The sequence below is a fragment of the Myxine glutinosa genome, chromosome 8 (assembly GCF_964187855.1).
Source record: "Myxine glutinosa chromosome 8, kmMyxGlut1.1, whole genome shotgun sequence".
NCBI classification, from domain to species: Eukaryota; Metazoa; Chordata; class Myxini; order Myxiniformes; family Myxinidae; genus Myxine; species Myxine glutinosa.
The window spans coordinates 9,578,168-9,606,014 of record NC_136268.1 but is presented as its reverse complement, the minus strand read 5'-3'; the positions used below and the strand labels follow the sequence as shown (position 1 = coordinate 9,606,014).

The 27,847-nt window shown below is 44.6% G+C and overlaps 1 protein-coding gene across 2 annotated transcripts in view; it reads right to left on the bottom strand.

Annotated features, from left to right (window-relative positions):
• The window catches only part of LOC137432219 (P2X purinoceptor 4), a gene marked incomplete at its 5' end in the record, with an annotated part of 71,718 nt that overhangs the window by 22,411 nt on the left and 21,460 nt on the right, over nucleotides 1-27,847 (bottom strand). For both annotated transcript variants that reach the window (XM_078782912.1, XM_078782913.1), the window contains 4 exon segments: nucleotides 5,246-5,376; nucleotides 12,047-12,188; nucleotides 19,851-19,931; nucleotides 25,071-25,167. In XM_078782912.1, coding sequence (XP_078639038.1) covers nucleotides 5,246-5,376; nucleotides 12,047-12,188; nucleotides 19,851-19,931; nucleotides 25,071-25,167 — 451 coding nt within the window.

Below are 27,847 nucleotides of genomic sequence, written 5' to 3'. Positions count from 1 at the left end.
AGCACCAACTTCAAAGCCATTTACCTTCAAAATCAGTACCAACTTCACATCCACCTTTAAAATCAGTACCAACTTCACATCCATCCACCTTTAAAATCAGCACCAACTTCACATTCATCTTTAAAATCAGCACCAGCTTCACATCCATTTACCTTCAAAATCAGTAACAACTTCACATCCATCCACCTTTAAAATCAGTACCAACTTCACATCCATTTACCTTCAAAATCACCTTTAACAAACGTATTGAAACTGCCTCAACCATCGTCACAGTGTTAGAATCCAAATAATTCTCAGAACGGAATAATAAAGCACAATTTCCCCAAGCACTGATTATTAAATAAACCTGAGATCGTCTCACTAAAATAAGACTATTCTCTTTATGTACATGTCTAGGTGCAAAAGTACAGGTGCTTTAAACACTGACCGCTGCCAGAGGGAGCAGGTATTGGCACATTTTTCACTCCCGGAGGGAACAGGTGTTACTAATACTAAAAGGAGCTGCATCCATCCGTCCGTCATGCGAAGAAGAAGCAGGACCACAAATTGTGAGGCAGCGATTCCTGCTGCCATAAACTAATACAAATGGTACCGTTAATAATCCATTTATTTGGAACAAAAAGTTGTCCATTTAATAATCTTAAAAGCCCGTCTTTACAGGATGGAAGAAGAGGAGGTGGGGGTGGGTGCTCATTGCAGCGCTTCGAAAGGTAACATTTATTATTATATTACAGCAGGAACGCTTTATGACACAGAAGGAGCAAACAAAATTATATATAGTAATACTTCTTGAAGCAACAGAAAAATATATATAAAAATAGATGGAAGGAACATAAACAACAACCACCACCAGCAGCAACATGACGACAACAATGAAGTGTTATAAAACATCCTTTTCATGTTTCACTTCATTTTACATCCTCAGAAAGATTCCTAATTAAATATGCAATATCTTTATGAAGTGCAATACGTTAGCGTTTGATTAAATCCGACAGCGAAGTGGCGTGTAGGCACGAATGTTTATCTCAAAAACTTACTTTGTTGCACAGCTCGGCTTCTTTCTTCACCGAGTCACATCTCCAGAGGATGCAACAGGACAAAAGGAACAGTAGAGAGAGAGAGAGGGAAAGTGGGGACACCAACAGCACAGGTGAAGGCCAATATGAAGAGAGTTGGACAGACAATGGGTGTGCGGAGGAATGGGGGACAGGAGAGGACAAAATGGACACAGAAGAAAACACAGGAGTGAAAAAAAAAGTTTGGCAAGAGGTGGAGGGTGTAGCTAGTGTAGAGGTGATCGTGGTTTGGGATTGGGGACGATTTCAGATGATTGTGAACAGCGGTCTTGAAGAGCTGGAGGGGAGAATGAGATTGAGGAGAATGTGGAAGGTGGTTCCACAGGTGGGAAAAAGATGAATGAATGAATGGAGGTGAGCAGTGATCCTGGATTTAGGTAGGTTCACCAGTTGGGGGTTGATCGTAGACAGCGTGAACTCTGCAGAAACCTGGGGGGGGGGATAGCGAGGAGGACAAAGCACAGAAAGAGCAGAGGGGGCATGACCAGAAAGGAGAAGGTAGGAGATATAGAGATCACCGACCTGTCTGCAATGTCGCCCTTAGACTCAGATTCCAATAACCTTGAAGGCCTTGGTTTCCATGGTGTCAAGTTGAGCAAGACGTGAGGCAGTAGAGCCAGCCCAGAAGGGAGAGCAGTACTCCATCAAGTGGTGGATGAAAGCCTCGTTGGTGGATAGGAGTTCAGGTTTACCAAGGAAAGAGGATGCCCAGTCAGCAGCTGGCTTTGAGGTCAACTTTGAAATGCGCTTTGCCCAAGAGAGATCATGGTGAGACCCAGGAACTTGAGGAGGATTGTCAAGGAAGTAGATGAGGGGAGGGGAGGTGCGGTTTGTCTCTGAATTTGTCAAATTGTACGGAATCTCATCCCAAGCATTCACACAGTGGTAAGGTAATTGCTGTAGTCTGTCAAACAAAATTGAAAAGCCTTCCATACAGGAAACTTACTGTTTTTAGGGACATCCATCATAAAGGACAAACAACAGGCACGAAAAACGAATTGAACGTATTAAATAAGGTGGTGCAAAAGAGGGTGCATCACTGGCGGTAAAACTGCCAATCAAGTTTGTTTGTTCTTTTCTACTGCTCTGTTTGTCTACCTTTAAAACTATTTTATTTCAATATAGTTATATATTGGAACAAAGTAGAACACAAATTGGCAGCTGTCTCAACTAATCGGATTTGCCACGTGTTCTTGAATGCAGAGTAAGAGTGAGATTCAAACAAAATGGCGGCACCGAGCGATGCAACCACTGTGCTAAATTGGTCCAAAAGATCCTTATTCAGCGCATCTTTTTCTCAAAGATCATTACAAAATCCTCAGTTTATCCGGGAAGAATTGGCAGAAGGCTTCGTATTGTTGCCATTGCACGTGCTATTCAAAGCTAACATCGATCATGCTCCGAATCGCAAAGCAAGAGAGGAAAAGACCCTTCCCATGTCCTTTTTCTCAATACTGCATGGAGTAAGGTGTTCTATGAACTCCCTATTTATAATGGATAGAAAAAACAGAATGTTGATTGAGGTACGCGAACAGCCGTGGGAAGCAAGTAAAAGTTAACATCTCAGGCGGTAACCCTTCATCAGAGCAAAAGAGGGTCTTTATCGTACTCTCTGATAAAGGGGAAATACCCAAAACATGAGCTTCTCCTTGCTTTCCATGGTGGTTAGCTTACCTCAATCAAAGCTCTGATCCTATTCATTGTTCTACCTGTCCGCTATCACATAGGTACACTATATCCTTCAAGAACAAATCGAGCTCTTCATGTTACATTATTATAGGTTGGCCCATTTGTCATTACCATCTGAACAAATCACTCGTACTTCTGGGATTCCTGTTTCTAAAATTATATATATATATTGTTACGGTTTTGGAATAAAGGATAATCCCCCTCATAGGTAGATGCACCACAACATGTAGCCTCGCGATAGTTCAGTTATTTCTTAGTGAATGTAAGCGTAGTCCTTTCCTGTGTTAGTTTTGCATTGAGCAGGCCCGTGAGTAGGGCAGTCTTTTGGGCTGGAAATGCCACGTGGTAGGCCTTCAACAAGTCTGGCAAGGCCGAAGGGAGGCGCTGCAGAGGGAGTGGCCGGTAAGCAACGAGCCGCCAATCAGGGCTCGAGGGGAGTGGCTTACCACGGCAACGGAAGGCGGAGCATGGAACATTCGGGTAGGGCCGGGGCAGAGCCATAAAACCCTGCTCCGAGCCCCCCACCTGAGTTCGGGTCGAGGCATGAGTTGGAGTCAGAGTCGGAGTTTGAGTGAGAACGCAAGGAGTTGAGCTGGAGTGCGAGTCAGAGAGAGAGAACGCGCAAGAGAACGAGTCGGAGTGTTGGACTTGAATCACTGAAATAGCCGCGCGGTACACGAATCCCCCGTGCCCCGTGCCCTGGGCTCTGCGCTGTATTAATCGCGTGTTCGAGAAGACGACCCATTCCGGGCGACAGACATGCGATCTCCTCCTGCCTGCCTTCTCCTGCATACGTGCCGTGACCGCCAGAGGGCCACGCCGGGCGAGCTGCCCCGGAGCGACTGACGGCAAAGCGCGTTTGGCACGCGAACTTCTTTTCTTCTTCTCCCCGTGTGCGTGAGTGGGCCCTGTGTCTGGGAATAAGTTAACATTGGTTAAGCTCTGCTCTGTGTCCCCTTTCCTTTACCTTGATTATTGTACATTGTAAATAAATTGTGTTCTTCCTCTTCAATTTGACCGTTCCCGTCCCTTCCATTAATTGGCCTCATGGTACGAATAGAACCGCTCGAATCGGGTTCCATAAAAGTAATGGCACGAGTCGCGTGATACGCATACCGCTCGGGCGTACTCGATTAAGCGTGGCTTGTGCGAGGTCTGGTCCCCGCTTTCGTGGCAGCGTGGGTTAAAGGTACGTGCGGCGTCAACCCGATACCCTTTTTCATGCTTGCTGCGGAAGTGGCGATTCGGCCTCGTGGACATGAAGACCCAGGGGGAAAAAGGGGTTTAATCCCCCCTTTGTAATGTGGAACGGGCTTCGGGAGATGCGCAACAATATATATACTGTTTTGTCATCCTTGCTCACAATTTGATATCCAGGAATGAGTACAAAAGTGTTTGACATCAGAGATCAAATTAATAATGAAACTAGAACAATGTGACTGTGTCGCCAATATGCCTCCGCATAGTCCCACAACGGGTAGATGCCATTGCTCACTGTCCTAAAAATAAACAAGTTTGATTTAAATCCTTTCAGCTGTTCTCAATTATCACATTTCCACCAGCCATGACAGGTTTCACATTGATCGGTGAAGCAGTTTCAGAGAAGGGATTTTTTTTAAATATCGGCTTTCAAGCTAATATGGTTGCCATACCATGTGACTTATGACCTTAAAAAATGTACACTCTGCATATTATGGGTAGATCACGTTTGTGAAGTTTTGTGTTGATCAGATAAGGTTTGTTTTCTATCCAATATGGCTGCCAAGGCACGTGACCTACAACATCATCATTTTGAAACTATATGCAACAGTGCCGTCAGATTATATTTGTAAAATTTCGCATTGATAGGGTGAGCGGTTTCAGAGATATAATTATTTAATATTTTCCTTCAATCCAATGTGGCTGCCAAACCATGTGACCTATGATGTCATAAATTTAATATTTCAATACAAATGGTTCACAGATCATGTGCATGTAATTTCAGATTTTTAGGATAAGGAATTTGATTAAAACATTTTTGGCTGGTATACCACCTCACCTATGATGTCATCATTATCATGTTTTGTTCCCCATTGTGAGTACTTGACAATGTGCCAAGTTTCACATTTTTCCATTCAGCGGTTTCTGAGAAATAATTTTTTTATTATTTGCTTTTAATCCAAGATGACTGCCATACCACGTGACCTATGACGTCACAATTATCATAAAAACATTCTGTATGCATGCCACTCCTACCCTGAAAGTTTCGTCTCAATCGGACATATGGTTTCTGACAAAAACGAGGTTTAGCCCGTACGGACGTACGGACAACCCGAAAACATAATGCCTCCGGTGACTTTGTCGGCGGAGGCATAAAAAAAAAGAATACTCTCATTACAAAATCACTAATAATCGTTCTCAGGAATCATTTAAACTGTAGAATTTGAAGCACTAACAATTACAGATAATGTACAAATAATTTTAAAAAGAAGACCTCCCACCTGAAGTTGTAACCAGGTGCAACATCCTGGCTGTGTGACCCGCCTTCCAATTGGATGAAAGAATAAGTAGGGAGACAGCTGTGATGATGGAGGTTGCAATCCCACGTCACCTGGATCCCAATAACACCACCCTGGATAGCAGAAGTGGAGGAATGGAAGGTTCAGTAAATTATCATCCATAGGATTTCAATGGCATCATATACACGTCGATGGTAGTGGTCGTGCACACTTAGAGAAATGGTCTACAGGACAGCAGTTTAGTGTGAAACAAACTTCCACAATGGCGTATACTGTACGCTACATGCAAAATGCTGATCAGTGATAACAAACTTGACTTTTTTAATATGTAGAAGATGAGGCTCAAGGAGGGTCGACAGGATGGCCTGGAGGCACGCACACTCGCCTCGAAACCATCTATTGCGGGTTTGAATCCCGACCCCGCTATAAACCGTCATCCTGGTGTTTCTCAGACAGGTCGATTCAGCAATGCAATGTGTGTGCCGTGCCTCGGGAGAACGTTAAACTGGGAGTCCCATGTGCCAGCATTAGTTGGTGGACGTCGACGATCCCATGGTGCCCTTGGAGAGAAGTCAATGAGCCATCGACTCGGCACCACTGCCAAATTTAAATTCCTGCCCTAACTAGTGCTGGGAGAGGGATGGCAAACCACCCAGTACGACCCCAAGCCAAGAAACTGCTTCGGCAGAATCAACCTTTTGTATAAGAGAGAATTGAATCACGGATCAGAAGGCTCATGGAAGAGCTGGATGGCAGAACACGGAATGTTGACATATGGACAATAGGGTGGTGTAGCAGACAGACAAAATGTATAGAAGAGCAAGTAGATAAAGTTTTAATACAAACAGGGCAAAGCCAGCAAAACAGAAAAGTTAATGGTTAAGTATGGGAGACAACACGGGATTTCAAGATGTGAGATGGGCTGGAGGGAAGAGCACGGAAGCCCGAACCCCACCACCCCCAGTGAATTCAAGTAGATACACTGACATTGAATCAATGTGGTGTTGATAGAACACAAGCACGATGGGCCAAATGTCCTCATGAAGGATTCAATGGGGAAGACAAATTTGGTGGCGTGCCCAGAGAGGTCCCTTCATCAGCTGGTCGACAATCGCGTCCCTTCCTTGCCGGTTTACAAATGGAAGCCGTCCAAATGTCGGGTTTGGGGGATGACGAGGGCAACGGAGACCACAGCACGATCATTGGATACAGGTTAAGTGTCACAGGTTGTGGTTGGTGCCCTCACTCTAGCATGTACCCCTCGTAACACTCCCTCATCTCCTCTTATAACTTATGACCAACCAATATATATATATGTATATGTATATATAAATATACAAAATGGATACAGGATCTATATTCTATATGTACCATATAAACCCGTAAAACACAGTCCAGGAAGCGTGAAGCTGTGATTATGTGTCTATTAATACCGCACTGTTTGAACGCTCGTTGCACCTTGTTGATTAATTATGTATAATTACGTATTGTTGGAATATACCTTTCGACCCTTTAGAATTTTCAGACTGCCGAGACCTTTCAGACCTTTGAAGACCCTTGAAGACCACGAAGACCCAAAATACCCCAAAAACCCTGAAGACCCTTAAAGACCAAAAAGTCCCAGAAGATCCCAAAGACCCTTAAGACCACTTTTACCTTGAAGACCCTTTCAATACTTTCAACACCTTGAGGATCCCTTCACCCTTCCAACCTTTTATAACCTTTACACCTTTACACCCCTTGTAGTGGAAATCAATCAGTCCCACGACATTGTCCGGTAGGTAGGTTTAATGACAATTCGATCTCTGGCAATATCCTGTAGAAATACAATCATGCAATATATATCAGGATCATGGAATCATAAGAAAGTTCAGCAATGTCAATCAATGCAAGCAAGCCTAAATTATCTACGTATACGCACCATCCGAGTCTACATGTCTTAGATTAATTGTCACAGGAGTGTGCCGGAGCAGCAGTCGTCCGAGTTCTTATAGACGCCTCTCAGTGGTTAGCGAGAGCATCACACCTGGGTTCAACTTAGGTACAATTTCATTACATTCTCCCGCCGTTAGAACGACACTCCCGCTAGGCAGGAATCAAGCACGCAGCAGCATTAGTAGTGTAGCGATGTCAGTCCATGTCCGTCGGCCGTTCCGTAGCGATCAGGCGGTGAATTTCCCTGCCAGCACGGGTCCGGAAACTACCGGGTACTACATCCCCAAGCCCGGAGTCCCCCGCATCGGAGTAGCCGCCTGAGGCAGGCGACGGAGGGGGCACCACAGTGCCTACAGGCAGGGGTGCGTTTGGCGACGGGAGGGTCGGCAGATGCTCCATAGGTAGAGCCACGGAAGAGTCCATAGACTCGTAAATTAGTTCGTCGATATCCCCGCAAGGGTCGATGGCCTCGCAAGGGGCCAGGTGGCGTACGGAGACAGTGGACTCGCGTCCATCAGCCATCATCACGCGAGCATGCTCGGGATTAGCCTGGAGTACCTGCACCTTATCCACCAGTGGGTCATACTTGCTCGTGCGAACCGCGCGTTTGAGGTAGGCCGGTCCCGGCTCAGCAAGCCAACTAGGTAAAGATCGTATACTCCCCGAGCTCCTTGGGTGGTGAAACATCCGTTCGTGAGGAGTCTGGTTGGTGGCCGTACATAGTAAAGCCCTGATTGAGTTCAGAGCCGCAGGTAACGACAAAGCCCATTTATCTAGGCCCCAGCCGAGGGACCGCTGGCTTAGCATGACGGCCTTCCATATGATCCCATTGAAGCATTCGACCTGCCCATTCGCCTGCGGTCTGTACGGGGTGGTATAGCTAGAAGCGACATTATGCTGAAGTAAGAAGCTCCTCACTTCCTGGGACAGGAACACCGCACCTCGATCGGTATGCACATAGGCCGGGTTCCCGAACATAGAAAACAAGTTCTGCAGACATCGTATAACCGTGGCGACCGTCATATCTGCACACGTGAAAGCGAAAGGGAATCGCGAGTACTCATCAACGATAGTGAGCAGGTAACGAGAGTTACCCGATACCGGCAGCGGCCCTTTGAAATCCATCGCCAATCGCTCCCACGGCCTAGTAGCTCCGACCAGCGTCCCCATGGGAGGGTTATAAAAACGCGGCTTAAGTTCAGCACATACAGTACAGTTGCGACAGACCTAGCGAATGTCCTCAACCGAGTATGGCAGATTATGACATCGCACAAAATGAGCGAAATGCGCCACCCCAGGATGACACAGAGTGTCGTGCAAAGCACGCAGACCCTCCAAAGATATGAGGCCCGCACACGTTGCCCGCCGCGATAAGGCGTCGGCCACCAGGTTATCCCTCCCCGGGCGATATTTGATTGTGTAGCAGAAATCGGCGAGTTTGATGCACCAGCGAGTGATTTTCTCATTCTTAATGCGTTGAGCATGCAGCGTGTCGTACATAAACGCAACGCTCTGTTGGTCCGTGATGATTTGGAAGCATCGTCCGAGCAAATAGGGACGCCAATGCCTAATCGACTCGATGATCGCGTACGCTTCCTTTTCGACAGATGAATGTCTCCGCTCAGCGGAGGTGAGAGTTCGCGAAAAGAAAGCCACAGGGTGCCCCCCCTGGGAGTGAGTCGCTGCTATCGCATGATCCGAGGCATCACTTTCCAAAACGAACGATTTGTTATCGTCAATCGTCGCCACAGCGGCCCCAGCGATGTCAGACTTAAGGCCATGAAAGGCAGCCTTGGCATCAAGGCTCATGGGGAACGCTTCGCAGTCCACAAGTGGGCGGAGTTTCACGGAGAAATTTTGCACCCACTTAGAGTAATGGGCGAACAGCCCGAGAGCACGCTTCAGCGACGCACGATCGCAGGGCGGGGCCATGTCGAGCAAGGGTCGCAGACGCTCCTTACCCAAAGCAACCAAGCCGTGGGTCACGGTGTACCCCAGAAGATCTGTCGTGCACGCGGAGTATCGACATTTAGCCTCATTCATAGTTAAGCGATACCTCTGCGCGATCTCGAGGAAGCGCTTCAGATTTGCATCATGATGTTCCTGGTCATGCCCGCAAACCGTAAGATTGTCCAGATATACAAAGACGTCGGTCAAGTTCTCCTTAGCGATGAGGTCGTCCTTAGCCCTCTGAAAACACGCGACCCCGTTCGTGACCCCAAAAGGTAGCCGGGTGAACTGGTATAACCTTTGACCTGATTCAAACGCGGTATAGATACGGTCGGCCTCGGAGATGGGGATTTGATACGCACTACGCAAATCGAGAGTGGTATCGACCGAGTACTGGGCCACCTGTCGAACCAGGGAGTCCATCCCCGGAAGGGGGTAGGCGTCCAGCTGTGTAAATCGATTAATCGTCTGCGAATAGTCGATTACCATGCATTTGCAATGCGCTTCACTTCGTACCACCAGGACTTGGGCCCGCCATGGCGACCGGCTGGGTTCTATGATACCTTCCTTTAATAGCTGGGCCGTTCCTCCGCAATAAATTGCGCGTCAGCTCGTGAGTAGCGTCGCGATTTAACCGCTACAGGTGTGCAGTCCGTGGTCATATTGGGGAACAGTGACAGCGGCTCAATTTCCATCCCTGCAAGAGCGCACACCGCCAGCGTGTCAGTGCCACCAAATTCCATTTCCAACCGTCCATGTCGCTTAAGAAAATCATGTCCGAGCAAAACATCTGCACATAAGGCTGGTAAGACCATGAGATGCATGTCCGGAAACATTTGTACCTTTATCACAAGCTTCAATCGACATTCCCCTTTTGTGCTGAGCCTAAGCCCTTGAGAGGCCATAAAGATCCGACGTCTGGTCCCAAGGATCGACCATCCATGTTTTCGCACCAACCGATAATCAACATAACCATCCGTAGACCCAGTGTCAATTTAAGCACTTGCAAAAATCCCTTTGATCATAAGTGGGATAATAGCCCGAGCCAGGCCCGAGCCAGGCCAGGTGGTCCTGTAGGTATCGAGCCATCCATGCGAGATGATTGCGCTTCGCGTGTGGATCCAACACCAGCCAAAGTTTTCCATGCCACAGTAGCTTGCAGTTCGTTCGTGCAGCCTCCGGAGGGCGCTCGTGTCCCACGCAGGGTTTTGAAGCCAGCTCGAGGTTTCCATGCTTTAGCAGGAGTTTGTAGTTCGTACGAGCAGCCTTCGGATGGCGCTCCTGTCCCGCGCGGAGTTTCAAAGCCAACATTAGCCGTTCGGGTGGCCGAATCGGACAGTTGGCAGGGGTGCGGAAGAATGCCGGCCAAGGACGGTCGCGCCGCGTTTTGTCGCGTTTGCCCCACTTGTTTAGTCAGCGCGTTGGTTCTCACCAAGGTCGAGCGCACAGCCAGGGGCCCACGAGGAGGTGCGATTCTCATCAAAGTCGGGCGAGGCGCCCCGCTCCTCGCTCTGCCTGCTGGCTCGGCGATAAGCACATTCATTGTCGAGCGGGTTCGTTTGCCCCGCATCGCCTTTCGGTAAACCTTCGCAAAATGCCCTGTCTTTGTGCATAAATGACATACAGCTTCACGAGCCGGGCAAACCGACCTGGGGTGTTGTCGATTCCCGCAAAAATAGCACGTAGCGTTACGTCCGGGCTTTGGTCCGGCAGCTGCTGCAGCTGTCAAGCCCGGATCAGGGTCCTCCTCGGGAGCGGCCGGGGTCTCCGATTCCGGCAGTGATGCCGTGGCTGCATCCGCGTCCGCGGCGGTTGCTCTCTCCGGTCGAGCTTGCCGAGATGTCCCCGCAGTGACGTATGAGTGTTCATACGCATCGGATTGTTCTCGCGCTTGGGTATAGATGTGAGCCAGCCGAAGGGCTTCAGCGAGCGTCAAGTCTGCTTCTTCCAGAAGCTGTTGTCTCACGACTGGGGATTTGATTCCCGCGACGAAAGAATCGCGTACAAGATCATCACGAACTTGTTCATGTGTACGTACCTCCGGTGCGCTCTCGGTCATCAGACGCCGGAGTTCTTGCGCGAATTGGTCTAGAGTCTCCGTGGGCTGTTGCTTTCGTACCGTGAGCAGATGCCGAGAATAAACCGCGCTTCGTTTCTTGATGTAGATTCGCTTCAGCTCTGTCATGGCTGCATCGAACGTCACGCACTGTTCGATAGCCCGGTGACATTGTCATTAATTGTAGTGGAAATCAATCAGTCCCACGACATTGTCCGGTAGGTAGGTTTAATGACAATTCGATCTCTGGCAATATCCTGTAGAAATACAGTCATGCAACAGATCCTATATCAGGATCATGGAATCATAAGAAAGTTCAGCAATGTCAATCAATGCAAGCAAGCCTAGATTATCTACGTATACGCACCATCCGAGTCTACATGTCTGAGATTAAATGTCACAGGAGTGTGCCAGAGCAGCAGTCGTCCGAGTTCTTATAGACGCCTCTCAGTGGTTAGCGAGAGCATCACACCTGGGTTCAACTTAGGTACAATTTCATTACACCCCTTAAGTCCCTTCAGCCATTTAGACCTTAATGCCATTTAGACCCCTTACAGACTGGTTAGACAGCTTGGACCCTCGATCATTTGGAGCTTTACACCACTTGGCCCATTTTTTATTAGAAATAAATTACAAATAAATAATATCACTAATTTTACAAATAAATTTGCACAAAAGAAATGTTTGTATAATTCTTGCTTTAAATCATGACAATACAGCAACTAATGTTGCTGACATTATCCTCAGGTAAAATAAGCCCATGCCTCTGTGGCGATGTGTGGCGAGGCGAGCGCAGCGAGCCGACCCACGCTAGTTCAGTATAAAATGGTAGTGTTTCTCACCAGCACAGCCATCTTCTGGAAGTTTTCCCCAGTTTGATTGACAATGTCTCCCAAACGGAACACGGGACAGTGAGGGCTGGACTTTGGGTGAAAAATGCAGGTGCTCAGGTTCACAGACGTCACGGTTGCTGGGATGTTGTGTCTGGGAAAGTACATAAAAATGAAACAGGGTTAGTTGAAGTACACCAAATATTGTTCCCTTGATTTGTCACGAGCAATGACCGAGTGGCCGTGACTGCTGTGTGACCTCTCAAGTAGATTACATCAGCATATGCAAATGAGGAAAGCCTTCAAGCTGAATTAATAAGAAAAGAAAAAGCCTTTACACAAAATGAAGATGTTTTAATGTAAAAAGTAAACAAATTAGATGCTTTAACTGTTTTGATCAAGCTCTTATAATTTCATCATTGAGCTGTCTAGCCTGGGTTCGAATCTCGACCCACCAATAATTCATCATCCTGGTGTTTCACAGGCAGTATAATTCAGTGTGTGTGCCGTCCCTCGGATAGATGTTAAACTGGGTGTCCCTTCTGCCGGCATTAGTATTGTCATTTTGATTTCTTTGCCGTTCAGGCCGAACAGATCATCGAACCCCTCATATATCACAATCGCCATGCTCTACCTTTACATTAATCATTCAGTGTGAAACACAAACAAACCGATTGTTAAAATGATCATCAAATATCGAAATATCGCTATTCTGAAATCTCTGACACACCTTCAACAGCTCTCCCTACCTCTTCCACCTCTTCCACATCTTACCCTACCCCTCCTCCCCCCTGTTCTGTATCTGATGCTCCCCCTTCCTCTTCATTAACGGTATGGACCTCAAACATCCGGGGCCTTCGTTCAAACTTAACTGATCTCTCCATACAGGTTGCTTCTGTCAAACCAGACGTGATCTGCTTAACAGAAACTTTCCTCCTTTATGATGTCTCTGATTCCATAGTATCTCTCCCGGGCTACTCCCTCCTCCGGTATGATAGACCTGAGCCTCGTCCTGGAGGCGGGGTTGCTATCTTTATCAAAAACTCTCTTCCTCACTCGCCCTGCACTGCACTCTCTCCACCTCACCCCCAGGAATACCTCTGGCTACGGCTTCCCCTTCGCTCCCACCTCTTGTTCATATGTGTGTTGTACCGTCCACCAAACAGTGATGACTCCATCTACATCTCGCTGTCTGATGATATGGACCAACTTCTATCTACTCATCCCAACTCTCTCTTCCTCATATGTGGTGATTTCAACTGTCATCATGCCAGTTGGCTGGGTGTGGGTACCTCTCTCACCAGCCATGGCTCCTCAGCAAAGGACTTCTGCGACTCACTGGGACTGACACAATCTGTCAATTTCCCGACCCGGATCTCAGTCAACGGAACATCTTCTCTTCTGGACTTGGTTATGACTAACTTCCCTGAAAATGTCTGCTGCTCTTCTTCTGCTCCGATCGGATCATCTGATCATGTCCTTGTTAAAGTGGACATCTCTCTGACCATCCTCAGGGAGCCTGCTCAGCGTCGACGAGTCTGGCATTTCACTCAGGCCAACTGGCACGGTCTTCAAGCAGCCATCAATCATCTGGACTGGTCTCCCATCTCTACCACCTCTGACATCAACTCATCCTGGGAATTCTTCCAAAGTAAATTGCTCTCTCTCATGCACAGATTTATCCCATCTCGTCTTCAGTTGTCATACCCTTCCTCCCGTCCATGGTACACGGAATCTTGTGGTGAGGCTGTTGCCCAGAAACAACTTGCCTTCGTCTCCTGGAAAGCAAATCCAACGGAAGGAAATCTCATTTCCTTTCACAAAGCCCGAAACAAGTGTGTGTCCACCCTCAGGAGAGCCAGGAAACAATATCTCTCCGTTCTCAAGACCGAACTCTCTTATCTGTCTCCCTCTTCCAAATCCTGGTGGCGTCTGGTCAAATCCGTTTCTGGTGTTTGTTCCCCCTCCATCCCCTCCCTTACCTCAAACGGCTACACAGCTGACTCCGCACGTGAAAAAGCTGAATGCCTCAACTCTGTGTTTGCCTCTAAATCTTGTGTCCCAAACCCATCCCTCTCTGTACCCACCATACCCAGTCGTACCCTGCTGCTCCTGGACTCCGTGTCCTTTCCTCCTGACAAGGTGGAAAAGTTTCTGTCAACCCTCGACTCTGATTCTGCAACTGGACCCGACGGCATCAGCCCACGGGTCCTAAAATCCTGCTCTGCTGCTCTATCTCACCCTCTCTCTGTTCTCTTCACCCTCTCTTTTGCTCAAGGTCAACTGCCATCTGCTTGGAAATCAGCCAACATCACCGCTTTGCACAAAAAAGGTGCAAAAACAGATCCTAGCAACTACAGACCAATCAGCCTTCTCCCAATTATCAGCAAAGTCATGGAATCCATCATTGCTTCTGATATGAAATCTTTCCTCTTCTCCAATGGCTTGATCTCTGATCATCAATTTGGTTTCAGACCAGGTCACTCTACTCTGGACATGCTGCTTCTGCTGTCTCAACAATGGATGGAGGTCCTCAATGCCAAACAGGAAATTAGAGCTGTCTCCCTCGACATATCACGTGCCTTCGACACGGTCTGGCACCCCGCTCTGCTCACCAAACTCTCCTCCTTTGGTATCCATGGAAATCTCCACGCATGGCTGGCGGACTTCCTCTCTAGTCGTCGTCAACGTGTGGCCCTGAATGGGTTTCTCTCATCTCCTCTTCCTGTTCAGGCTGGAGTTCCCCAAGGCAGTGTTCTGGGCCCCGTGCTTTTTCTGGTCTTCATCAATGATTTCTCTGACTCTCTCGAAAATCCTCTCTATCTCTTTGCTGATGACTCCACTCTCTGCCGCTCCATTCCTCTTCCCTCAGATCGGCAGTCTGCTGCCTCCTCACTCTCTGAAGACCTGGACAAAATCACAGACTGGTCAAACAAGTGGAACATGTCTTTCAATCCTGACAAATCTCACACTCTTACTATGTCTCTCCGAAAAGATCGACTGGACAACCCTCCCATCTACTTTCTCAACAATCCTCTCCAAGAAGTTCTGTCGCTCAAGATTTTGGGTCTCACTATCTGCCATGATCTTTCTTGGGAAAACCACATTTCCAAGCTGGCCTCCAAAGCCAGTCGCCGACTGGGCATCCTCCGTCGTGCGAAGTCCTTCCTCGGCACACCTGAGCTCCTCACCACATACAAGGCTTTCATCCGCAGCTCAATGGAATACTGTTCTCCCCTATGGGCCGGTGCTCCTGCCTCACACCTAGCTCGGCTTCACGCTGTTGAAACCAAAGCTTTCAGAATTATTGGAATCTCCCGCGATGAAGCTATCTCTGAGGGCCTTTCACTCACTCACCGCAGGCAGGTAGGTGGTCTTTCTGTCTTCTACCGACTCCTCTCCGGCCTTGCACCCCCAGCTCTCTCTGTGCTCTGTCCCCCAAATATTCCTACAGGTCGCACAAGATCTGCCAGCAACCCTCCGATGGTTAAACTGCCGAAATCTCGGCTCTCCGCTCACCTTCACTCTTTCATTCCTCTTTTCTCCCGCCTCTGGAACAAACTCCCTCACTCCCTTCAATCCCACTCCTCCCTCCAGGTCTTTAAAACAGCTGTTCACCACCATCTCTTATCTTCCCCCATCAAAAACCTTGATCTTTTCTACCCCCGCTAATTCACCCCAGATCCACCTTGTTTGAAATTCCAACTTCTTTCCTGGAAGTCCTGGCAGTGTCCATATGTTTTATACCTCTCCCACTGCCCCCTTCCCACGCCCCCCCCCCCCAAAGCCCTCGCCCTCTCTCAGATCTCTCGATGTCTCCATGTCTCTCGGTCCCTGCTCTCAAATGTTGTGTTTGTGTCCTTCCCCCTCTCTCCCCATCTTGTCTACCGCTCCCTATGTTATATGTTTTATGTGTCGGTTTGTCTTTCTGTGTGATTAATGTTCGCTCTTTCACGAGCCTCGATCTTGTATACAAAAAAAAAAAAAAAAAAAAAAGCATTCACGTTACGCGTCTTCCAATGATACAGTACGTATAGCCCTTAGGCTTCATGCCTTCATGCCTCACGGAAAATTAGCCCAGGTTAATACAGTATCGTTTTCGTAATAATAATCTATCTATAATTCCAGCAATCTCTGTGTGTCTGTCTGTGTGTCTGTGACCGCTGTTTCTCGACAACCACGGGTCCGATATACTTGAAACTTGCCAGGTATATTGCTGGGGACCCGAGGATGTGCCTTTTCAAGGTTTGTAATTAATCGGACAAGTACCTACCGAGCTATGTCCAAAAAACGCTTCAACCAATCAGAGAGCAGCGAGCTATCACGTGTGCCGAACCGTTAATGCAATGCAAGCGTTAATGCGTTAATGCAAGGCTTTTCTTTTTTTCCCTCTTCTCTTTCTACTTTTCCTTGCGATTAAATTGCAAACAGCCAAAATACGTTGGCGCTAATTGAATAATTGGCCATTAACACTAAAATAATCGTAACTGCGATATGCCAACTTCCGGACAGTGCAGCCTTCCATGTTGTTGTTGTTTGCAGCAGCTGTTTGCAGCAAGGCAAGGCTTTTCTTTTTTTCCCTCTTCTCTTTCTACTTTTCCTTGCGATTAAATTGCAAAAAGCCAAAATACGTTGGCGATAATTGAATAATTGGGCATTATGTTTTACAACTAATAAAAACGAATTTGCGATTCATTCGCTTTCCTGCGCGTTTGTGTACGCGATGGCGATTTCTTTACCAAACTCCGGAAGCCGTTCGCTTTGGACCGAACCATTGCATGTAAATAGAGGGGGGGGATTGTCACCACTCGCAAGCCGTTCGCTTTGGACCAAACCATTTCATGTAAATAGGGGGGGGGATATAATTTTAGATATATATATAGTACGGGCATGCCCTAGTAATAATAATGTTAATAATAATAATAACAATATGGTAAATATAATCATAACACTGCAATCCTTTGTCATGACTGCAAAGTTACAGGATTGAAGCGGTGTATGGTTGGTTCAGCGTTTACTCAATGGGGAAGCAGTGTAGTAATTATCACGAGAGTAAGGAATTAGCCTCCGTTTATTAATACAGTAACATCGTTTTTGTAATCTATCTATAATTCCAGTAATCTCTGTGTGTATGTTTGTATGTTTGTATGTTTGTATGTTTGTATGTCTGTGACCGCTGTTTCTCGACAACCACGGGTCCGATATACTTGAAACTTGCCAGGTATATTGCTGGGGACCCGAGGATGTGCCTTTTCAAGGTTTCATATTAATCGGAGAAGTAGTTACCGAGCTATGTCCAAAAAACGATTCAACCAATCAGAGAGCAGCGAGCTATCACGTGTGCCGAACGTGGCGAACAGACTCTGCCTCGGACGGCACATTTGAGAGCGTATTCATTTATTTCACGTTGGAAAACTATGTTGCCGTTAAACTATGTTTTAAAACTAATTAAAACTAATTTGCGATTCATCGTAACTGCGATTTGCGACCTTCCGGACAGTGAAGACTGCACTTCCGGCAGCCAATCACAGAACGCGTTGTTGCATAGGCGTGGCCGATGTGAGAGCGAGCCGAGCCGAGCGCGTGCGCCATTACGGTTCGTAATTCGATTTCTTCCGGAGAAAATAATAATTTCTCGATTTCTTATGCGCATTATTTCTCCCAATTCAGTCAGAGCGAAGGGCGGAAGCGAAGAGCGTTGTTTTTTTTGTTTACGGGCGTACGGGCGTACGGGCGGGGTAGAGCGTACGGGTAGCGTTTGTTTTGTTTTTTGGCAAGGAACGGGCACCCACGTACGGGCATGCCCTAGTAATAATAATTATGTTAACAATTTTTTTTATTTTTTTTTGTATACAAGATCGAGGCTCGTGCAAGAGCCAACATTGATCCCCAAAAAAAAGAAAATAAATAAATAATAAAACCGGACGGACATACATATGACAAACGGACACAAGACAAAATAAAGGGAGTGGGAGACAAGATAGGGAGAGAGTGGGAAGCAGACAAGTACAACATTTGAGAGCAGGGATATCGGGAGATCTGTGGGAGGTAGAGGGCTTGGGGGTAGGAGGCGTGGGAAGAGGGTTGGAGGGTGGGAGGGGTAAAAAAAACACATGGACACTGCTAGGACTTCCAGGAAAGAAGTCGGTATTTCAGAAAAGTGGATCTGGGGTGAATTAACAGGGGTAGAAAAGATCAAGGTTTTGGATGGGGGAAGATAAGAGATGGTGGTATCAGCTGTTTTAAAGACCTGGAGGGAGGAGTGGAATTGAAGAGAGTGGGAGAGTTTGTTCCAGAGGTGGGAGAAAAGAGGAATGAAGGAGTGAAGGAGTGAAGGTGAGCAGAGAGTCTTGATTTTGGCAGTTTCACCAGAAGAGGGTTGCAGGCAGATCTTGTGCGACCTGTAGGAGTACTTGGGGGACAGAGCACAGACAGGGCTGGGGGGGCTAAGTCAGAGAGGAGTCGGTAGAAGACAGAAAGACCACCAACCTGCCTGTGGTGAGTGAGTGAAAGGCCCTCAGAATCAGCTTCATCGCAGGAGATTCCAATGATTCTGAAAGCTTTGGTTTCAACAGCGTGAAGCCGAGCGAGGTGTGAGGCAGGAGCACCAGCCGAGAGGGGGGAACAGTATTCCATTGAGCTGCGGATGAAAGCCCCGTATGTGGTGAGGAGCTCAGGTGTGCCAAGGAAGGACTTCGCATGATGGAGGATGCCCAGTCGGCGACTGGCTTTGGAGGCCAGCTTGGAAATGTATTTTTCCCAGGAAAGATCATGGCAGATTGTGACACCCAAGAGATTGAGTGACAGAACTTCTTGGAGAGGATTGTTGAGAATGCAGATGGGAGGGTTGTTCAGATGATCTTTTCAAAGAGACATACTAAGAGTGTGAGATTTGTCAGGATTAAAAGACATGTTCCACTTGTTTGACCAGTCTGATTTTGACCAGGTCTGCAGAGAGTAAGGAGGCTACGGACTGCCGATCTGAGGGATGAGGAATGGAGCGGCAGAGAGTGGAGTCATCAGCAAAGAGATAGAGAGGATTTTCCAGGGAGTCGGAGAGATCATTGATGAAGACCAGAAAAAGCACAGGGCCCAGAACACTGCCTTGGGGAACTCCAGTCTGAACAGGAAGGGGAGATGAGTGAAATCCATTCAGGGCCACACGTTGACTACGACTAGAGAGGAAGTCCGCCAGCCATGCGTGGACATTTCCATGGATACCATAGGAGGAGAGTTTGGTGAGCACTCAGTGCCATCCCACAACCTTCAAAGGCACTTGATATGTCAAGGGAGACAGCTCTAATTTCCTGTTTCACATTGAGGACCTCCATCCATTGTTGAGACAGCAGAAGCAGCATGTCCAGAGCAGAGTAACCTGGTCTGAATCCAAATTGATGATCAGAGATCAAGCCATTGGAGAAATAATATATTAATAATTAATATATTATTTATAATATAGTAAATAGAGTAAATATTTACTATATTATAATTATGAGAAATAATATAATAGTAAATATAATTGTAACACTGTAAGCCGTTTATTGTGACTGCAAAGTTACTGGAATGAAGCAGTGTATGGTTGCTTCATTGTTGACTCGAATCATGTAGAAAAAAAAAACCAGTGTCTCAATGCAATCTCTTCGTTTCCATAGTGACAGACAGCTTAGAGACTTAGAGTACTTCAAAATAATTTAATACTAACATTATTTGCTAACTGGTATCTCCACCCAGGTCATACTATCCTCTTCAACTAAAGTATCAAACAAGCCCGGACACGCCGCTGTTAGACTTTCGGTCTTGTTTTCTCTGCCATTACCTTTTCAGATTAAACATCGGAAAGGTGACTTGGTTCTTTATCAAAACAGTGAAATCTTCTGCTGCAAAAAGAAGAGCTGGGCTGGGGAGCAGGGGAAAAACGGGAATGGGGGACAAAGAATGAATCTTGTAAATGACTTCTTTTTTTCATACTTTGTGAAGGTAACATTTTAAAGATTTTAAAGAATGATAGTAAAAACTGGCCATTTTCAACTCCAACAATTTCACTTATCAATTCTACTTTCTCCTTGGAGATTAAAATCTTGTTTTATGTTCATACTTCAGATTGGATGTTTTTAGTACAAGACCCTGGTCTGTGGTTTACAAATAGCAAGGATATTCAAAAGAGATAATTGCTTTTTTTTTACATGAAGAACACACTGACTAAACGCTTTGCTAGCAATAACAAGGATATTAACGCACTTGTGTATGGAGATCATGGACATTAGGAGATCGACGGATGAAACAGCCAGCTTCACATATTCGGCGGGACAGTGTCCCCAATGATTGCTGCGTAGCCCCGGAACAGGTTTAACTTAAATAGGACTATTGGAGGAAATAGGACTATTGGTGGTTTTTCAGAAACTATTAGTGGCCAACCAGGTGGTGATTGGGTTCTTTTGTCCACATGCAGGAGGTTTTTTTTTTTTTTTCATGGCTCTGGAAAGGAGGAATTGTCCAATGGCACAAATTTTGAATGACGCCCCTTACAGTGTAAGAAAAATTGAATGATGCCCATTACAGAATTTTAAAAATTGAATGAAGCCCTGTACAGAATTTAAAAAAAATTGAATGAAGCCCTGTACAGAATTTAAAAAATTGAATGAAGCCCTGTACAGAATTTAAAAAAATTGAATGAAGCCCTGTACAGAATTTAAAAAATTGAATGAAGCCCTGTACAGAATTTAAAAATTGAATGAAGCCCTGTACAGAATTTTAAAAAATTGAATGAAGCCCTGTACAGAATTTTAAGAAATTGAATGAAGCCCCTTGCAGAATAAAAAAAATTGAATGAAGCCCTGTACAGAATTTAAAAAATTGAATGAAGCCCTGTACAGAATTTAAAAAATTGAATGAAGCCCTGTACAGAATTTTAAAAAATTGAATGAAGCCCTGTACAGAATTTTAAGAAATTGAGTGAAGCCCCTTGCAGAATAAAAAAAATTGAATGAAGCCCTGTACAGAAGAAAAAAAATTGAATGAAGCCCTGTACAGAATTTAAAAAAAATAGAATGAAGCCCTGTACAGAATTTTAAAAAATTGAATGAAGCCCTGTACAGAATAAAAAAAATTGAATGAAGCCCTGTACAGAATTTTAAAAAATTGAATGAAGCCCTGTACAGAATTTTAAGAAATTGAGTGAAGCCCCTTGCAGAATAAAAAAAATTGAATGAAGCCCTGTACAGAATTTAAAAAAAATAGAATGAAGCCCTGTACAGAATTTTAAAAAAATTGAATGAAGCCCTGTACAGAATTTTAAAAAATTGAATGAAGCCCTGTACAGAATTTAAAAAAATTGAATGAAGCCCTGTACAGAATTTTAAAAAATTGAATGAAGCCCTGTACAGAATTTTAAAAAATTGAATGAAGCCCTGTACAGAATTTTAAGGAATTGAATGAAGCCCTGTACAGAATAAAAAAAATTGAATGAAGCCCTGTACAGAATAAAAAAAATTGAATGAAGCCCTGTACAGAATTTTTAAAAATTGAATGAAGCCCTGTACAGAATTTTAAAAAATTGAATGAGGCCCCTTGCAGAATAAAAAAAATTGAATGAAGCCCTGTACAGAATTTAAAAAAATTGAATGAAGCCCTGTACAGAATTTTAAAAAATTGAATGAAGCCCTGTACAGAATTTTAAAAAATTGAATGAAGCCCTGTACAGAATTTAAAAAAATTGAATGAAGCCCTGTACAGAATTTTAAAAAATTGAATGAAGCCCTGTACAGAATTTAAAAAAATTGAATGAAGCCCTGTACAGAATTTTAAAAAATTGAATGAAGCCCTGTACAGAATTTTAAAAAATTGAATGAAGCCCTGTACAGAATTTTAAAAAATTGAATGAAGCCCTGTACAGAATTTTAAAAAATTGAATGAAGCCCTGTACAGAATTTTAAGGAATTGAATGAAGCCCTGTACAGAATTTTAAAAAATTGAATGAAGCCCTGTACAGAATTTTAAGGAATTGAATGAAGCCCTGTACAGAATTTTAAGGAATTGAATGAAGCCCCTTGCAGAATAAAAAAAATTGAATGAAGCCCTGTACAGAATAAAAAAAATTGAATGAAGCCCTGTACAGAATTAAAAAAATTGAATGAAGCCCTGTACAGAATTGTAAAAAATTGAATGAAGCCCTGTACAGAATTTTAAAAAATTGAATGAAGCCCTGTACAGAATTTTAAAAAATTGAATGAAGCCCTGTACAGAATTTTAAAAAGTTGAATGAAGCCCTGCACAGAATTTTAAAAAGTTGAATGAAGCCCCTTGCAGAATAAAAAAAATTGAATGAAGCCCTGTACAGAATTTAAAAAATTGAATGAAGCCCTGTACAGAATTTTAAAAAATTGAATGAAGCCCTGTGCAGAATTTTAAGGAATTGAATGAAGCCCTGTACAGAATTTTAAGGAATTGAATGAAGCCCTGTACAGAATAAAAAAAATTGAATGAAGCCCTGTACAGAATAAAAAAAATTGAATGAAGCCCTGTACAGAATTTTAAAAAATTGAATGAAGCCCTGTACAGAATTTTAAAAAGTTGAATGAAGCCCTGCACAGAATTTTAAAAAGTTGAATGAAGCCCTGCACAGAATTTTAAGAAATTGAATGAAGCCCCTTGCAGAATAAAAAAAATTGAATGAAGCCCTGTACAGAATTTAAAAAATTGAATGAAGCCCTGTACAGAATTTTAAAAAATTGAATGAAGCCCTGTGCAGAATTTTAAGGAATTGAATGAAGCCCTGTACAGAATTTTAAGGAATTGAATGAAGCCCTGTACAGAATAAAAAAAATTGAATGAAGCCCTGTACAGAATAAAAAAAATTGAATGAAGCCCTGTACAGAATTGTTAAAAATTGAATGAAGCCCTGTACAGAATTTTAAAAAATTGAATGAGGCCCCTTGCAGAATAAAAAAAATTGAATGAAGCCCTGTACAGAATTTTAAAAAATTGAATGAAGCCCTGTACAGAATTTTAAAAAATTGAATGAAGCCCATTTCAGAATTTAAAAAATTGAATGAAGCCCCTTGCAGAATAAAAAATAAATTGAACGAAGCCAGTTACAGGATTAAAATTTTTTTGAATGAAGCCCTTACAGGAACATACTTGAACAGAACAACAAATTGAACAGAGCCTGTAAAAAATTACAGAAAATTCCACAAGTCTGGTTACAACATAAGAAATGACTGGCAATGTGTGATGCACAAAGCAAAGAGCATTGTTGAGCAGGAGGATAGGGCAAGGGGAAATGAAAATGGATGAGGTTTAGCATTTAAAGTGATAGAGCACACACAAACAACCACGCGTACGCAACACTAGCGCAGGCCTTGGGCCCTAATGACCTCCTCCTGCATTGAAGCTCCTTGCAAGGAACTCTTATTTATATTTACGAGATACACTCGCTCCATGAGGGAGCGGCTGGGGGAAGTTGGAAAGTCATGCTGGGGGAAGTCGGGGAGTCATGTGCATGTGTGCTGGGGGAGTCGTGTGTATGCACATGTGTGCTGAGGTGGGGGGCGGGAGAAGGGGGTGGCGAGGATCATCCTTTTTATTATTACCAGTTACTATTCCTATTGTTATTATTAGAATTAATAACATTACTAGGATTCAATTATTCTGTAATTATGTCATTATTAGCCCGTCCCGTGAACAGCAGAAGACGGGGTTTTGTAATCACTTCTGTGTGCGTGCGTCTGTCCAGGCCGTAAATTAATAATTTTATCAATAGGTCCAGGGTCAGTATCACATAAAATCATAAATTTTCATCTGATTGACCTGAAATTTTAAGAATTTGCATATTGGGTCACTGATTTGGTTCACCAATCAAAAGCTAGAAGCTGAGTTTTTTTTAGATAAAAAGGTCAAAGGTCAAGGTTGCATAAAATCACCAATTTTCACCCGATTGGCCTGGAATTTAAAGAATTTGCATATCGGGTCACTGAATTGGTTCACTAATCAAAAGAATGAATGAATATGAATGAATGAATGATCGTTTTAAGGACATTTTCCCCGCTAGAGCTGGGGTTAGCCTTGCGGGCCCCATGACATTCATGGTTCCCTGTTTGAGGCAATGTTTTATGGCCGGATGCCCTTCCTGACGCCAACCCTTAGTCGCCTCTTACAATGCGCAGGGATACGGTGTACCTATTCTAAACCGGGATCATTCATCCCAGCAAGCTGGTACTCAATTTGCCGACCTCGGAAGGATGACAGGCTGAGTCAACCCCCCTGGCATTAATTCAGCGATCGACCGGGATTTGAACCCAGGATCCTAGGATCCCAAGCCGGCACCCTAACCGCTAAGCCAACACCAGGCACCAGGTTCACTAATCAAAAGGTAGGAGTCAATTGTTTGTTTTTTTGTTTTTAGATAAAAAGGTCAAAGGTCAAGGCTGCATAAAATCATCAATTTGCGTCCAATAGACCTGGAAATTTAAGAATATGCATATTGAATCTTAGAATTGATTCACTAATCAAAAACTAGAAGCTGATTATTTTTTTTAGATCTGAAGCTCAAAGGTCAAGGCTGCATAAAATCATCATTTCATTTTGTATTTTTTAAAACTGTTTTTGTTACTTGCACATATGGACGAAGAAGACATCTGAATACAAACAGACACTGACGGGCTTTGCATTTTCAGATGCTTTCTAGTTATTGTTATTATTAGAAGCAGTCTTGGAAAAGTGCCACAATAAACTATCTATACACCTTAACACGGCATTTGCCTAAGGCAAAAAAACCCCTGGGGGGCAAGGGGCAAAATAAGTCACTACAACCTTCAGCGTATGATCCTTAATCCCCCCTGGAAAGTTTGGCTGGGGTGGATTAAGTTACGACCGAATGTGACTGGTCAGACAGACACCAAATTGCATATTTTAGTATGATTCACTTCCTTCATTGGAAATTGCATTTTTGTAATGGTATAATCATCAGCAGCAAAGGTGTTTGTGGGTAAAATAAAATAAATAAATAAAAAACACCATCCCAATCAGAATTTATACTCACTTCGGTATTGCTTCAATTTTTTCAATGCCACACCATGCGTTCACCTCACATGTTTTAAGGGTTCTGTTGAAAGAAACACACCTGCCTGTCTGAACACCTGTGCACACCAGATAGAAAACACACCAAAGGTCTCACATTACAATGATCATTTTTCACAAATCATCGCAGTCTAGATTAATCACCATTTAATATTCAAAATAATACACCAAATGTTAGGGACATTGAAAGATGCACAAATTCATCACCACCATTGTATTCAACAACTAGACAACAATCCAAAAATGCAAAGCCCATCCACATCAGCTTTGTACTCAAATTAAACCAGACAAAATTATCAGTTAAAAATGTAAAATTTGTTAATTAGCGTAAAACATATTCTCATAATCAATGTTTGTTGAAAATTAGATCACAAAAGATGAAATTATTAAAATAAAAGTTCTGACACGAACACACATGGCGGACGAGCGAATAGGAGATTTGTCATTCTGCTCATCATTTATTTTAATTCAAAAGCAAATACTTCGTTCTTACAGACGGGTTAATTCCCCTAGAATTATGGACGGGGTTATATGTGACTTTCAAAATGACGTAATCAACTGTCAGAATGCTCAGAATGAAATAACGTATATTATGTGTGGTCCATTACAGAATTTAGTCTAATGTGGCCCTAGAATTATGGACGGGGTTATATGCGATGTAAGGATTGTACCTGAAATGGCTCACAAAGCTTCTAAAACTAGAAAGGCACTTGGTAGAGCGCATACCTCCTGTTATTAAATAAAGTCGAGACCTATTTTCCAGATATGAGGCTTTTTGGAAATCTATCTCCACATACCCTATACCACAGAATAAAAGAATAATATTAGAACTACAGATATATATATATATATATATATATATATATACATATATATATATATATATATATACCACCTTTAGAGGCCATTTTTCCCCGCAAGCGGGGGTTGGCCTTTTTCGGGGACCATGGTTGTTGTTTTTTTTTTTGGTCCCCTTTTTTTGAAGCAATGTTTTACGGCCGGATGCCCTTCCTGCCACCAACCCTTTTTGTCGCCTTTTTACGACAAACAGGGAATTACCAGTGAACTGGTACTCAATTTGCCAACCTAGGAAGGATGACAGGCTGAGTCAACCCCCCTGGTGTTAATTCAGCGATCGACCGGGATTCGAACCCAGGATCCTAGGATCCTAAGCTGGCACCCTAGCCGCTAGCCCAACACCAGGGTTATTAGAACTACAGAGAAAGAACGAAATAGCATTTCCAACTAATCAATAAGCAAGCGAATAACCATTTAACATTCCCATTCATACCTTACTCAATTGTCTGCTCACAGAATACAGAAACGAAACCAACTCTCCCTCCTTCCTTCCCAGCATTCCGTTATATCCAATTCTCAGTGCCATCCCACAACCGAATCTTCTTCTTCATATTTCATCACATTCTCCCTCCGTTAAAAGCACAAGCTAGCAAACAAATAGCAAATACACAAGAAGTCAACTGTAACAGAGTGCAGAGCTCTACGAACCAAAACGAGTAGGCGGTTGGCACAATCTTCCAGGATGGGTCCGATAAATCCCTTCAGTCCCCGGATCACCGTATCTCGCAAAAAGAGGATCATCCTCATCAGACCGCTTTCTTTGAGGGCTTCCTGACAGCGACGGGATGTCCGGAACCTTGACGTTATCATTAATCGCTTTATTCCCAGTCGATCCTGGCTGCGACTATTTTGACAGGGGAAACCGAGATTACGTCTCCCTTGTCGTCAGCAGCCCGCTGATTTCCTTCTCTGCAAGGAGCGAGATGTCGGACTGATACGGTAGTCTCGCGTCCGTCAGGCAACCTAACGTGAGCATACTCCGGATTTGCCTCTAGGATTTCCATGCGATCCACCAACGGCTCGGCTCATATTTACTTTGTCTGACCGCTCGTCTCAGTAGAGCCGGACCGGGCTCCGTCAACCAAGAGGGTAGCGCTTGCCCACTAGCACTACGTCGCTGGAATTGAAACAAGCGGCCGTGTGGTGTTTCATTCGTAGCTGCACACAGTAGCGAACGGAAATCGTGAGTACTCATCAACAATTGTAAGTATATATCGGCGCGTCCCAGCAGCCGGCAACAGGCCTTTGAAATCCACGTTCAAACACTCCCAAGGCCTTCCGGCATGAATCAGACTTCCCATAGGCGGTCTATAAAAACTCGGTTTAACTTAGGCACACACGGAGCACGTCTTACATAGACGCCGGACTTCATCGATAGAAAAAGGCAGATTCCTACTCCGCACGAAGTGGGCCATTCGAGTGACCCCCGGATGGCAAAGCGATTCATGTATATCACGTAACTCGCCAGTGATCATTCCAGAACAGACCGGTCGAGATAGAGCATCAGCAGCCAGATTATCTCGTCCTGGTCTACACACAATGTCAAAGCTGAAGTCGGCTAGTTCAACGCGCCTGCGAGCGATCTTCTCATTTTTAATCTTCTGCGGGTGCCGACCGTCATACATGAAAGCGATGGACTGCTGGTCCGTAATCAGCTGGAAATGCTTACCTAGAAGGAAATGGCGCCACCGTCTGACCACTTCTACAATTGCATAAGCTTCCTTCTCGATGGCAGAATGTCGCTTCTCACTGTCAAACAAAGTCCTAGAAAAGAAAGCGACCGGCCTTCCAGCTTGATTGAGCGTTGCCACGATAGCGCTTTTCGAAGCGTCTGTCTCGACCATGAAAGGAACAGTCTCGTCAATCGAGGTCGCAACAGCA